At 40.1% G+C, this 13,228-nt stretch overlaps 1 protein-coding gene across 1 annotated transcript; it reads left to right on the forward strand.

The window, feature by feature from the left end:
* Positions 1 to 5,704: 5,704 nt before the first annotated feature.
* On the forward strand, positions 5,705 to 12,825 carry loxa (lysyl oxidase a). Its single transcript, XM_042509288.1, has 7 exons — positions 5,705 to 6,568; positions 7,402 to 7,510; positions 7,962 to 8,093; positions 10,657 to 10,813; positions 12,219 to 12,314; positions 12,469 to 12,584; positions 12,675 to 12,825. Exons 1-7 carry the CDS (start codon positions 5,917 to 5,919, stop codon positions 12,679 to 12,681), a joined length of 1,269 nt encoding a protein of 422 aa, XP_042365222.1. The 5' UTR covers positions 5,705 to 5,916; the 3' UTR covers positions 12,682 to 12,825.
* The last annotated feature ends 403 nt before the right edge of the window (positions 12,826 to 13,228 follow it).

Genomic DNA, 13,228 nt, shown 5'->3' on the forward strand with positions numbered 1-13,228 from the left:
ACTCTCATGTCTATCATTTAAATATGAAGCTACAGCTAGCAGCTGCAGGGATTATCTTAGTTTAGCAAGTCTGGATACAGCTAGCGCTCCAAAGATGACGTAATCTGTCTACGAGCACCTCTAATGCTCACTACTAAATAAAAACGGCATCACTGAACAGTGAAGTGGTTTTATTGGGTGCTTTGTGCTGTCAAATAATTATTATTATATTATATATTATATATTATATCAAAATATTTGTCAAATAATTTAATTAATCCCCTTTCTCAAACTTGTCATGATGGGAATCTAAGCAGTGGGATATCACATGCAGATTGAGACACAAAATCGTCCAGAAATTCCAGATATTTCTGACTTCTGTTGGTAAACTAAATAGATACTTAAATGATAACATAACATGCTCATTGTCTTCCATGTGTTCCACTCTAAAAAGGGTTGTTTTTTTTCACCAGACAAAAAAAGTCATGTTTTATGTTATGAAAAAAATACAAAAATGTCAAGCTATTCCTTTAAAGGGTGGTAGTTTGTCAGTGTGTTCACAGCTTATTTTACTTTTCCACCAAGTGGCCAAACATTTATTGCAGGTGTGAATTTGGCAAAGAATCATCATCATTTCACATGGTAACCTTGACATTTTAACAACTATACAGTAGCAACATCCTAGTTCAATCAAAAGTGGAGTTTCATGGCTTCTACCCAAACAACAATGACTTCCACTGTGATTAATGTCTTGTGTTACCTCCAGTGTTTAGTCTGTTATTGTCTTGGCAAATACAAAGACAAATAAATCACAGCTGAAAATAACTTAAACAAGTCAAAAAACAGTGAATAAATCTTTGTAACGCTTGATTAACTGGAGTTTCTCCCTGCACATATGTGGTTGTGGTACGTGAGGACATACTGGGAGTCGAAAAAAAAACAGTACATCTGCATGAATCATTACACAATGTAAAGTTTTCTGGGCTGTGTCCTGATAAAGCGCTCCTCCTCCCAGTTGCACAGTCTACAGTGCATGTGCAGAGTGCCACGTAGTCCACCAGACTGTGTGTGTATGTGTGTGGTGACTGAGTGTGTGTGTGTGTGCGGTGCAAACCCTAACTTGGTGCACTGAGAGTAATGGAAACCCAGTATTTATGAAGGAGAAGAAAATACTTGAATTGTCTGTTTCTGTCGTAGAGTTTTGAGCTGAGATAAACCTGAGCTGATTCAAATAGGCTGAGTGTTGTGGAGGGAAAACCTACAACGGTGAAAGGAAATTAAAAGAAGCAGTTATGGGATAGAAGTTGTTGGGTTTAAGGAGAGGGCTGTGATAAGTGTTTTGGGAATAGACCAAAGGAAGTAGGCCTTGCTGTGGATGTTTTGAGGGATGTGTGTGGTCCGCTTTCACTGTGATGAGATCATAATGAGGACATGAGAATGAATGATTAAATGCAAATGGGAAAAAAATCAGGCTGCAGTAAATAATACTTGTTTTCAAACTGGTACTTCTGATGCTGGTTTTGACGAAAACGCCAAAGTTGCCGCGATGAGGGCTTTATATCACATGTAGAGCAAATTTAATAAAATGTCTGCCATGAATTTAGACATTGGTTGCTGTAAATCCTTAAATGTAGGCTTCACGTCTCAAACGAATTTGCAAATGTCTGCCAGATGTTGACTCAGTGATGGCACTGAATTATTGCTGTTGGTTTTATGGTAAATTTAGCATCATGAAAGGATGGAGATCTCCCCCCCCCCTCTGTACTCAATGACGTGTCTCATGCAGGAGGCCCTGTCACTATTTTCCTTCCGTATTCTGCAACCCAGACGTGGATTGATTCAAATTCTTTCAGCGCAGCCGAGTGCCCAAAAAGTCAGGAATGGGGGTGAATTCCAGCAACGTGGACAAAAGAACTCGGCTAATTCCTTGCAGATGTGTCTCTTGAGTTGTGCGGGGGAACACTATGCTGCCCTCAGTGGAGAGAGAAAGGACTTTGCATGGAGAAAGTTCAATGAATTACGAGCGAAAAACATCAGCGGCCCGGTACAGCTGGTTCTGGCTGTCTGGTGTTCCAGGGAGGGGGAAAGGAGGAAACCCAGGAACACAGGCACATAGTTTTCACTCTCTGTGTGCAGAATTAAAGACACAATTAAAGGAGTTTAGTCATCGTCCAACAACACAATCACATATTGTTAAAAAAAAAACAAAAGTGCATCAAAAGTTTTTTATATTGGGAAAGAATCATGAAAGACCATAATACTGCGAGGGGACATCGCTTAAGACAAAACAGGAAGCATTTACAAAGAGCTGCAGATTCATTACTGCTGTTGCTGTGATTCAGTTTGGAAATATTTCACTTTTTAATCCCCAGGAACTGGTTCTTGTGCAACCAAGTCTGGGTTTCACTAAAGCATCATCTAGTTTATCTGGATTAGTGAGCCGTTGGAATCCAGTTTTGTATCAGACATTTCCCACTTATCTTTAACTCTTGAACAACTCGCATAAGTCTTTAGGGAGGATACATTTTCAGGAGCTCATATAACACTACTTAGCTCTGATTGGCCCTCACAGCTTACACAAGCTGAAATCACGTGACTGTGCGATGATGTGCGCCCTCTGTTATCCAAGAACAATACAATTGGTTTAACTGTAATTTAACGCATGATTTAACCACCCCACTCTTCCACTGAACGGAAGCTGTTCTCAGACTATAAAATATTTTTAGTCCGCTCGTTCTCGGTCTCTCTTCTCAGCTACTGTGTTGGCAGAATAGATTTGCAATTGATTCATGAATGTACAACTCAGGGTAACAAATCACTATCATTCTGTGTGTTTACAGCTCCTGAAAACCTGTTTTCATCTGTATTTCCCAGTAATGTTAAATATTCAAATTTGAATATGCAAAAAGCAGAGCTATAAGTAGGGCTGGTAGTGTTATGGAGCAACTTTTCTGTTAGATGGCCCAAGAGTTAGATGAATTAGTGCACACCCATGAGGATGCACATGCACAACCAAGCGGGTGACATGACACACATTCCTGCCAGTGTTTTCACCCGACTCCACCTTCATGTGTCTAGAAATGTAGCAATACACCCAATAAAGGCAGTGAGGAAGAAGACTGATAACAAGTAAACAAGGATGTAAACAATCTAAGTTTCACTTAAAACAGAAATTGGCTTTGCAGATGTTTTAGGGGGAAGGAAATGCACTCAAACCCTTTGTTAGGCCTAAAGGATAAACACACCGGTTTGTAACTTTAAATATAAATGTAATTTTGTTTACAAGAAAACTCCTCACTGCACTTTGAAAGTTAAATTGAAACAAACATCTAGTTATTATTTATTAAGAGCTTAACATTCAAAACTGAAATTATCTGCTTCTTTGGTCATGTGTCATTTGACAGGTGACATCTTGCAACGGGATGTTGTTGTTCAGGAAGTAGAGGAGGTTGTTTGTACACTCATGGGAAGATTGGCTCGAGGTAAACAGTGGTCTATGCAGTCTTTTCCGTTTAAACGGCCTCATGCACGGACAAGTAATGCACCTCAGCAACTCAATCAAATACACGACCAACACAAGAGCTTTCCCAGGCGCTCTACTTAAATGGAAGTACTATTGAGCGTACAACTGGATGAGTGAGACGTGAATTATACTGCACAAGTTTGTGACATTGTTTGTAAATGTTTTGCTGTTTTTGTAACGCAGCCCCCTTTAATTTAATTCATGAGGAATTTTCTCTGCAAATTTTTCTCTGTGAATTTAGGGTGACACAGGTTAGGTAATTTAGGGGGGAACTATTCCTTTAAACTGCCCATCTCATCTGCAAAGATTCATAGGAACTTTCTGACTACTTTCTGACCAGTCATTGCATGAAGTGTGTGTGATTGTCTGATCGTTTGCTTTGGAAAGTTGTCAGACACTTTAGACATCTTTGCATCATTTAGCAGTTAAAGCATCTTGAAACCTTAAAAGAATAGTTTTATGCTTTTTCCCTTTGTGGTGTGGAGTGAGATGAGAACACTGATATCACGTGAATATTAAATATGAAGCTACAGCCAGCAGTCAGTTATCTTAGGTTAGCGTAAAGACTGGAAGCTGGTCACCATTTCCAGTCATCAGCTTGCCGCTTCCTTATTACCACCACTGATGTGCCCTCAAGCAAGGCCTTTAACCCCTAACTGTTCCACTATGATCCGACTGAATAGATCCAATCACTATTGTACTATAGGCAGTTTCCAGGTATGAATGTGGGTGACTGTGAGTGAGAACAGGACGTTCCTGAACATGAAAGAATTGCTCCAAACATTACTACTTTGGATAAATACCAGTTTATTAATGTACTCAATTTTAATTACTTTCACCCCAGGTTTATAGTCAGTGACAGCCACTCCATAGGTGCTATCAGCAACTACTTTTAGTTTTATCACTATTTGTGTCCAGCATGGGATTCTAGTAGCTAATTCACAGACATAAGAACCAAATCTGACAAAATAAGACCATAGAGTTCGTCTAAGGAGAGCTCTAAAACGCTTCCAAAACAATTTCCCCAGGTACTGTCAAGATAATGGCATGAAGCACTACAATATTATTTGCAGTTATCTGCCCCCTAGTGTCAGAATATAGGACAGTGTGATTGATCTGTTATTAGATTAGAGGGATCTTTATTTTATTTGGTAATTTGCTGCTTTTGCACTTCTAGTACTTAGTTTTTAAAGATATATTATTGCTAATCTCTAGTTGTACGTGTTGGAAAAAGAACTTCATGCAATCCAAATTTTGCTTTGAAATCAATCGCTTTCATAAAACTTTGTGATTTGAGAAACTGTTAAGACCTTGTGAGCATTTGCTGTGGTTTAGCAGCCATCCTGTGGTCACATGTTTAGATGCTAGAAATAATTTGCTGGTTTGGTAGACTAAAGAAAATGCAAAACCTTGGATTAAGTTTCCCAAGCTATGCATTATACCTCTGCTGTTAACAGCAGGGCGGTGATTTGGCTAAACTGTTGTAAAGGATTTATCAGGAGGGGAGCGTGGGGTCACCACGTCTGCCACCAAATGCAGTAATGCAGATATCAAGTATCACCACAGCCTCATTTTGTTTATCACTCAGAATAGACTAATTATGACCTTATATGAGATGACTGCGAGATGCATGTGATGAGTGTTTCACGTTGTCAGCAAAGCTCCAACGCAGACAAGACTGGGCGGAGGGGGGTTTGTGGGAGATGGCTTCCCAGAAAAAAATTGAAAATGTTGCAGGGCCATCAAAGAGTCAGTGATGTTTAGGTTTCTGAGATCCTCCTATGAGAAAATGGAGTGTAGAGATTTCTGGCAGAGTGTGTTGCAATTTGGTTGGGAGTTCATCCAACAGTCAGGGAAAAAGCTATTTATCATGACTTTCTGTTGATCTGGCAGAGAAAAAAAATATATGGTAGTTTCTAAGAAATGGGTCATAATATTCATATGAAATCATCCTGACAAAGTAGGACAAACGTTTGCATCTGTTTGTTATTCATTCAGCTATTATGCTTCAAAAAATGCATCTGTTTGTGATGAAAAAAAGTTTTGCTGCTCGTGAGTAATTCACTTTAACCACTTTTCAAAAGGCCAGACTGAGCAGTTATCAAACACACTTGGCTGGGCATGATCACACATCACGTATCCATCCAGTGTTACATGAGCAGCAGCACCAGACTTGTATAACAGATTCAGAAACTCCAAATGCTGAACTCCTCCTCCTCCTCATCGCACAGGGCGCATCTGCAGGCTGCAGGAGCAGAGCGATGAGTTTACACGGATACTTTCAGCTTTTCCTCTCTGCTCTCTGAATATCCTTTAAATAGAGATGAAGGATATCTAAGTTAAAGTCAAGTGGCAACCCCAGCTCATTTGAAAAATCGCTTTGTCACATTCAATCTCATTTAACTGAGTTCATAATGGGATTACGCATATTTGGCACGCCACTTTACGCATATGCGTGCGCCTATTTTTTTGTTTTCATGCTGCAAGCTGCCCAGTCTCAAACGAACCCGGGGACACAACAAGGAGGAAACCAAAGAGCGGCTCTCCGGCAGACGCTTCAGTGGTCACACAACGGCAAGGTTTTTAGCATTTTGAGCCAGGGCTCGGAGTATCAGCCACCGAGGCGAAGGGGCGCACCTCAGGAGCAAGTGCAGGCGCGACCTGTCACCATCATTCGTGATGCGGCCGTGAGACATCCGGACACCTCGAACCAGCAGCCGGTGTCCCAGCAGCAGCCTCCCCGGCCGGCGTCCAACCCGCACAGCCCCCGCGGGCTCTCGCCTCCGCTCCAGAGGCTCCTGAGAGGGCACGAGCACCGCCAGCATCACCATGACCGCCCCGGTGAGCGCGCGGGGACGCAGAGGACCAGCAATGATACCGAGCAAAAGGTCACTGTCAGCCCGCCTCTGCCCCGGAGAGAAGACATGATGGTCGGCGATGACCCCTACGACCCTTACAAATCCATTGACAGCGATAATCCATACTACAATTACTATGATGTTTACGAGAGACCGAGATCCAGATCGAGATCGAGACCCGGATATGGAACAAGCTATCATCAGTATGGTAAGAGTCTCAAAACCGCATTAAGGTTAGATAGATAGATAGATCTGATAGATAGAGCTGTACGTTTTCTTTCAACATTATGGGGTCACATATCCCTGTTGGACACCACAGTCATTAGAGGTTGATTTTTGGTTGAATTTAGGTTGTGACATCAGGTGACCAAAGTTCAGTGGACAGCGTCTAATGCCAGCGTCAGTTTGAAATTCTGTTGGCATTGATTTGTATTGTTAAGTAACCAAATGTCTTTCAAATGTCTCATGTTAACGTCATCTTGACATAGAATGACAACATTTAATCATAAGATATGGGAACAAAACCCAAAACATAACGTCATAATGTTAACATCCACACAACATGAAGAAATTTCATTAACTTGAATTTCATTCCAACCAAATGTTAACTTCTGTTTGATGTAAGAGGCCAGTTTAGGGGTCATTTTTAGCATCAAATACTAAACTTTCTGCAGTCTGATGATTTTTTGTGCACCCATTTGTGCCTTTCCTGTATTAATTTATGATTTAAATATCTTAAATTTTGTCAATGAAAGTTCACCGCTACTTTTATGCTTTTATTGAGGGAAACAAATGCACATGTTGTATATACCGAAAGGGACTTGTCCCATGTGTCCCCCCTGAAATTTACACCTATGCAAAATGAAGCTTCAGGGCTATCAGTCAGTCAGTCAGTGATCTTGTCTCACTTTGTCTCTAAATTTCTGCATCTATTTGCCACTTGTTAAATAATTTGTTTGTATTTTCTTGTTTGTTTATGATTCATGCATCACTTTTTTAAATAGCTTTTATCACTATTATAATGCTGTGTTGTTGTTATAGGCCTGCCTGATCTTGTGCCTGACCCCTACTACATTCAAGCATCTGCTTACGCCCAGAGAGTCCCAATGTACAACCTGAGATGTGCTGCTGAGGAGAACTGTTTGTCAAGGTAGACTGCCTGTCAGGACTTATCCACGGGGAGAAAGAAAGGGAAAAAGGGGGATTGCATCCAAGTCTGAGCGTGATTCAGGGAGCTTTGAGCCATTACAACCACCTAAAGTGTTTGTGGGTGAGGGCTGTGGAACCATGAGATGAGATCAAATTAACCGAATCCTGCCACTGATGGTGGAGACGGGTGGAGTGGAAGTTTAATCATAGTTTGCCCCGGGGAGAGAAAGCTTGAATGGTAAACACATTATCGAAAACAACCACGTGCCTCCAAACTATTTTTCCACCCTCCATGTACACATAGACTGCCTTCAATGAGACACTGAGGATCTGTCCCACTCATGCGAGGGGGATCCACAAGGAAAAACAATCTCAGTGACGTAATTGTGTCCACATATGAGCTGTGTTTTTTTCCTGCTAACTTGTGCTCTTCCTTTACTTTGTGTCTGCAGCTCAGCATATTTAGCCAGAGACTATGACAGCCGTATGCTGCTGAGGTTTCCTCAGAGAGTCAAGAACCAGGGAACAGCGGACTTCCTCCCCAGCAGGCCACGTTACTCCTGGGAGTGGCACAGCTGTCACCAGTGAGTAATGTCATGTCAATGCCTTCCACCTCACCATCACACTTAAAAAGAGAAAGTCTCTGTGACTTGTGGCTGTTCTTTTGCAGCATTTGTTCTCACTGGCCAACACGCTGACATCAATTAGAGGCATTTACATTACGTTTCATGCATGGAAACATAAACCAGATCTCTGTCTACTTTGAAGACGTGTGTCTGCATCAGATATAGATTAGAAACCTTCTGATGTTGCATTACTTATGTTTTAAAGGTCCAGTTTGCATGATTTTGTCCCATCTAGTGGTGAGGTTGCAGAATTTAAACTTTTCTCATGCTCCTAGTGTGCAGGAGAACGACAGAGGCCAACGCAAAACCCAAAATGTGAAAATGCTAATGGCCCTGTCTAGAGCCAGTGTTTGATTTGTCCATTCTCAGCTACTGTAGAACAATATGGCAGACTTGGTGGAAGAAGCTGACTCCATGGAAGTGTGCCTGACTTTGAAGCACATTCGACATAGTGGTCAAATCATCAAACTACAATTTTTGCGTTTGGCACATGATGCCAATGGGCCCAGAAAGACTTTTCTTCTCTAACTTAAATCGTTAAAGAGACGTCTGTGAATAAGTGGAGGCATTTTTTTGAGCGTCATAGCCCCCTGCAAAATGTTTCACTACTGGGATTTGATATAATCTGCCTAATAACATTTTGAAAATCTAGAAAAGCTGCATGATTACTTTTTTTTTTCCTGATTCCAGTTAGCGGAGGGCTAAATCTGAAGTAGCTCGCTGTAAGTCTCTAGCACCTGCACAATGGGCCCGATGATGCAGAAGATCCTGGAAATTTTACACCTAGGAAGTAGAACATTTTTGGCTTTATGCACTTCTAAGCAACTTTCCTAGGAATGAACGGAGCCTGGCCTCCAACACTGTATCCATTTCTCTTTAAAACTCAGACACAGTTTCTACATTGAACCTGTGCGGACAGCTGTGGTCATGGGGCCACGCACTCAGTTCTAATTGTAACATAATTGAGGGTTTGTGTCAGCCCTCAGCTGTAAACAGCGGTGGTTGGAGATGAGCCTGCCATCCTCCGACTACTGACATTGCGTGAAAGTGAAACTAAGAAGACTCTGCTGGGTCTGGAGTGAATGTCTGTTGAATATCCAACTTGTAACTATGTTCACTGTGGTAAGCAGGCAGCGGCTGGCTTGACTGCAGGTGTTATGGATGGGACCGGAGTTTGGAACCAAAGTTTAGAGCCCAGTCGGCACACTATATGTGTATGGTCCACGTGGTTATTAATATGTGTTGCATGCAGATGTCCCCAAAGGGGTTTATTCAGACCCGTGCAAACATGGTTGGATGGCAAGGGTGAACATGTAGGTCAAAGTGGACCCTTGTGGACGCAGACATGGAAACTATGAATTGGCCCTTATACACCCACTGACAGAGGAACCACCCTGAATGTAGATATAAACAGCCCATTCTAAAGTAATAAAAAACATGATTCTTATTTTCATGTGTTTATACACAAATGGAATTATAGTTATGAATATTATTAATACTTTCTGTCCTGTAAATCCTACAAACTGGACCTTTGAGACTTTGAATTGGAAGCAGAACATTGTCTTTACACATTGTCACCCTGTATAATTGTTTTGTTTATCAATTACAAATGTAAGCAACCACGTCTTTCCAATAGAAACTACTTTTCACTACACTATTTGCCTTTTCCAGTCTGTAGTTGTGGTATGGCACCCCCTGTTGAGCCACAGTTGTGTTACTTTTGGCTGTTTTATAGTTTTTGTTGGCTGTTTTATTGCTTTGCAGAGATTTTGATATCAGGAATGACATCTTATCATGAGTTTTATTTGGGTGGTTTGGCTTTTAAAGATGTATTTTTCTATTTTTACGCACTCAGCATAAAAACAGAAAAACATACTTTGGGCTGCAACTGTGACTGAGCTATATATGACCTTTGCGGTCAATTAATTTACAGCTGCAAGGCCAGACCTTTGTAAAATAAAGTTGTGTGATGGGGATAATGAGCCTCAAAGGAAAACCGCTGGTATGTTTGTCCCTTTGTTGAGCTCATGGAAAAGTGCCTAGTTTTCCCTGATTCCACAGAAACTACCTCATTCCATAGTTATGTTGTAAAACAACCAGTCCACTGTGCTAATCCCCAAGATGGAGCACATGTGGCAGTGATCCAATAAACTGCTGATGTAGACTGTATAGATTTTTGCCAGTGTTTTGAAAGTTGACTTATGTTGAAATCCAGACTGTTTTTGTGTCATTAAACAAACTCTTGTAGATCATGGAGTGAAAGCAGATTCAGATTCACTGCAGTTCTATGTGTAGATAAATTAAAAAAAACACCTGTGGTGTCTTCAGTCACAGTGACTTGCAGCCTAGAAATGGCCAACAAAATGCATTTAAATATTAATGAGTTCTTGTGTAACTTTGACTCAAGAAAAAAAAAAACCTTCCCTGGTGGATTTCAACATTACAAACAGCACCTGGTTGTTTCAGTGCAGATTGATCACTTGCTTTAGATTTGTTGAACGCTGTTGCTGCTGATCCACAGGCACTTCCACAGCATGGATGAGTTCAGTCACTACGACCTGCTGGATGCTTCCACTCACCACTCTGTGGCTGAAGGCCACAAGGCCAGCTTCTGTCTAGAGGACACTTCCTGTGACTACGGCTACTACAGGCGATATGCCTGCACCTCACACACCCAGGTCTCAAAAACACTTGCTGAAAAAAAGCTGTTATGAATGTTAATACTAACTTCAGGCGAACTGTATGTGACATTTTGAGCATGTTTATGATTCAGTCTGAATTTGGATCGCCTGCACACGGCTCTCAACCATAGATTGGATAAAAAGATAGACGGCCCATCTCTTCTTCTGCCACTGTGCAAAAATGAAGCTGAATTCTCCCGGATACATAGAGTGCCCCATGGCGTTTTTCTGACGCGGAAGTTAGCATCAACCTGGTTCCCTCGTCAAAAAGACAATGGGATTTTTCCACTGGATTTTGGATTCATGCAGAAAATAATAACTGTGGTGGCAAGATAATCTTTTCAAATGAACACCACTTTTAGCATTTTTGAAGCCTAAATGCAATCACCAGAAATGAAAAACTGACTCCAGGCTATAAACAAACTATACCACTGTTGCATGACTTAACATCACCACCACAACAAGGCTATAAAGTCGTGTTTCGTGTGATGACATTATGTAGTCTCATTCAGCCACTTGTTAGCAACTGCTTTTTTAAGACACATAAAAGTTTAAAATTTTATGAACAATGTATTTACTGATGTATTTTATGTCAAAACGCGAAAGTCTATTAAGCATGTGTTAATCACAGACCTTATTTCAGGAATTTAAAAAAAAAAAAACATTGACTTGAGACGAGGGAACCTGATGTTTTTCCTATTGTGACATGTCAAAAATCTCTCCAGTGAAAAAGACTATTTGAATTATACTGGCTGAAAAATAAAAGCCAGTTCACCTTGAGAAATATAGCTAAAAATAACTAAAAACTGCAATGATACCTGCACATTCATGCTTTAATGGTTTAGTGTCATTCAGGTTTAGACCGTAGATTGTATAGAAATATCTGTATACACAGTTTATGCTTCAGACCAAATTGGAGGACAACAACTTTACTGATGTGTAGTTTTTGGTTTATGAATTTCTAAAAAAGAAAAGTGGGACTTAAAAAAATAAGTGCTCTTTTAGTGAGGCTGTTCCCCTTTAGAAAACAACTTCAGTATTTCCTTTTTGCATGAGCCAGTGATGATTTAATGACTTCCCGTAAGATGATCCCACCTGCCTAAACGTCTGTGATCAGTTCTTCTGCACATGATTTCATTTTTCCATCCTGTTCTTTTCTTTATTTTTGAGTGGCTGATTTCTTTCTCATTTTGTTGAGACTGCATCCAAAAATAACACAAAGATTGCTCCAAAACTGCAGCAAAAATTATTGTTAGTCCCACTATTAGATGTTAAACTGCAAAAAAACATTAGAATATTTTTAAAGTCACTGTTCTGTATGTAAAATGACCTTGTATTGTTTAATAAGAGGTTGGTTTGTTTGTTTTTATAATGTTTTATGTGGATGCTGTCCAATGTGCAGGGCCTGAGCCCAGGATGTTATGATACCTACAACGCAGACATCGACTGCCAGTGGATTGACATCACAGATGTGAAACCTGGAAACTATATCCTCAAGGTTTGTTTGAAATACCAGATGACATTTGTCTTCCTTTTAAAGAAATGCACCTGGTGTGGAATCACCTTGCATATCATGAGTATATGTTGTTTATTTATCTTTGTGTCTGTCTTATTGATGCTTGTATATTCATTTAATTATCCGTTCTCCACAGATCAGTGTAAATCCGCACTATCATGTCCCAGAATCAGACTACAGCAACAACGTTGTGCGCTGTGATGTTCGCTACACTGGCAATTATGCCTATGTGTCAGGATGTCACATGTCATCGTGAGTATCAAGTATTAAGTGAAAAATAATCCTCTAATATTTCTTGCGTCCTCCATTAATCCTCTTGGTGTTTTTATTCTTCCTTTTCAGGTATTAAGAGATAAAAGTCATTAACAGAGACTCAGTGGAGCTGCTCTGTAAGTGACAATGCAGAGGACTGCATATGAAAGCATAGAAAACATCATGAAATAAATGGTAGACATACATTTTTATTATTTAAAATACTTGCAATTAAAAAAGAAAATGTCATCTGACGCCATGGTGCCAAATAATGTTTAATTCTTTTTTTGCTTGTTTTTTTCCTTGGTAATTTTCTTAGCTTTTCTTAAAAACACTTAATTTCTCACTTCTATTGCATTGTACTGTATGCTTGCATTTCATACCACTTGTAAGATAAAGAATAAAATCCATGAAATTTAAGAGCATTGAACAGCAATTTACAAATTTAAAGTAGCTTAGGCTTATTGTTAATTCAGTATCAGTTATATCACAATTTTAAAATGAACCAGCTGTAAAGGAAAATGTATTTGTTATATTTATATGCAACAGAAGAAACCCTCTACTCCAAAGCTTTTGTTGAAACTGAGTTAAATAAAGCTTTGTGAAAGTGTATCACTTTTTTAGACTGAACAGTTTTAAGTGTC

This window comes from Plectropomus leopardus, chromosome 20, assembly GCF_008729295.1.
Source record: "Plectropomus leopardus isolate mb chromosome 20, YSFRI_Pleo_2.0, whole genome shotgun sequence".
NCBI classification, from domain to species: domain Eukaryota; kingdom Metazoa; phylum Chordata; class Actinopteri; order Perciformes; family Serranidae; genus Plectropomus; species Plectropomus leopardus.

Excerpts from the sequence above, each read along its gene's own strand:
- loxa (XM_042509288.1), top strand. The coding sequence starts at position 5,917 with ATGGGATTACGCATATTTGGCACGCCACTTTACGCATATGCGTGCGCC. Across the intron at positions 6,569-7,401 it reads AACAAGCTATCATCAGTATG|GCCTGCCTGATCTTGTGCCT; the intron begins GTAAGAGTCTCA and ends TTGTTGTTATAG. Across the intron at positions 8,094-10,656 it reads GAGTGGCACAGCTGTCACCA|GCACTTCCACAGCATGGATG; the intron begins GTGAGTAATGTC and ends GCTGATCCACAG.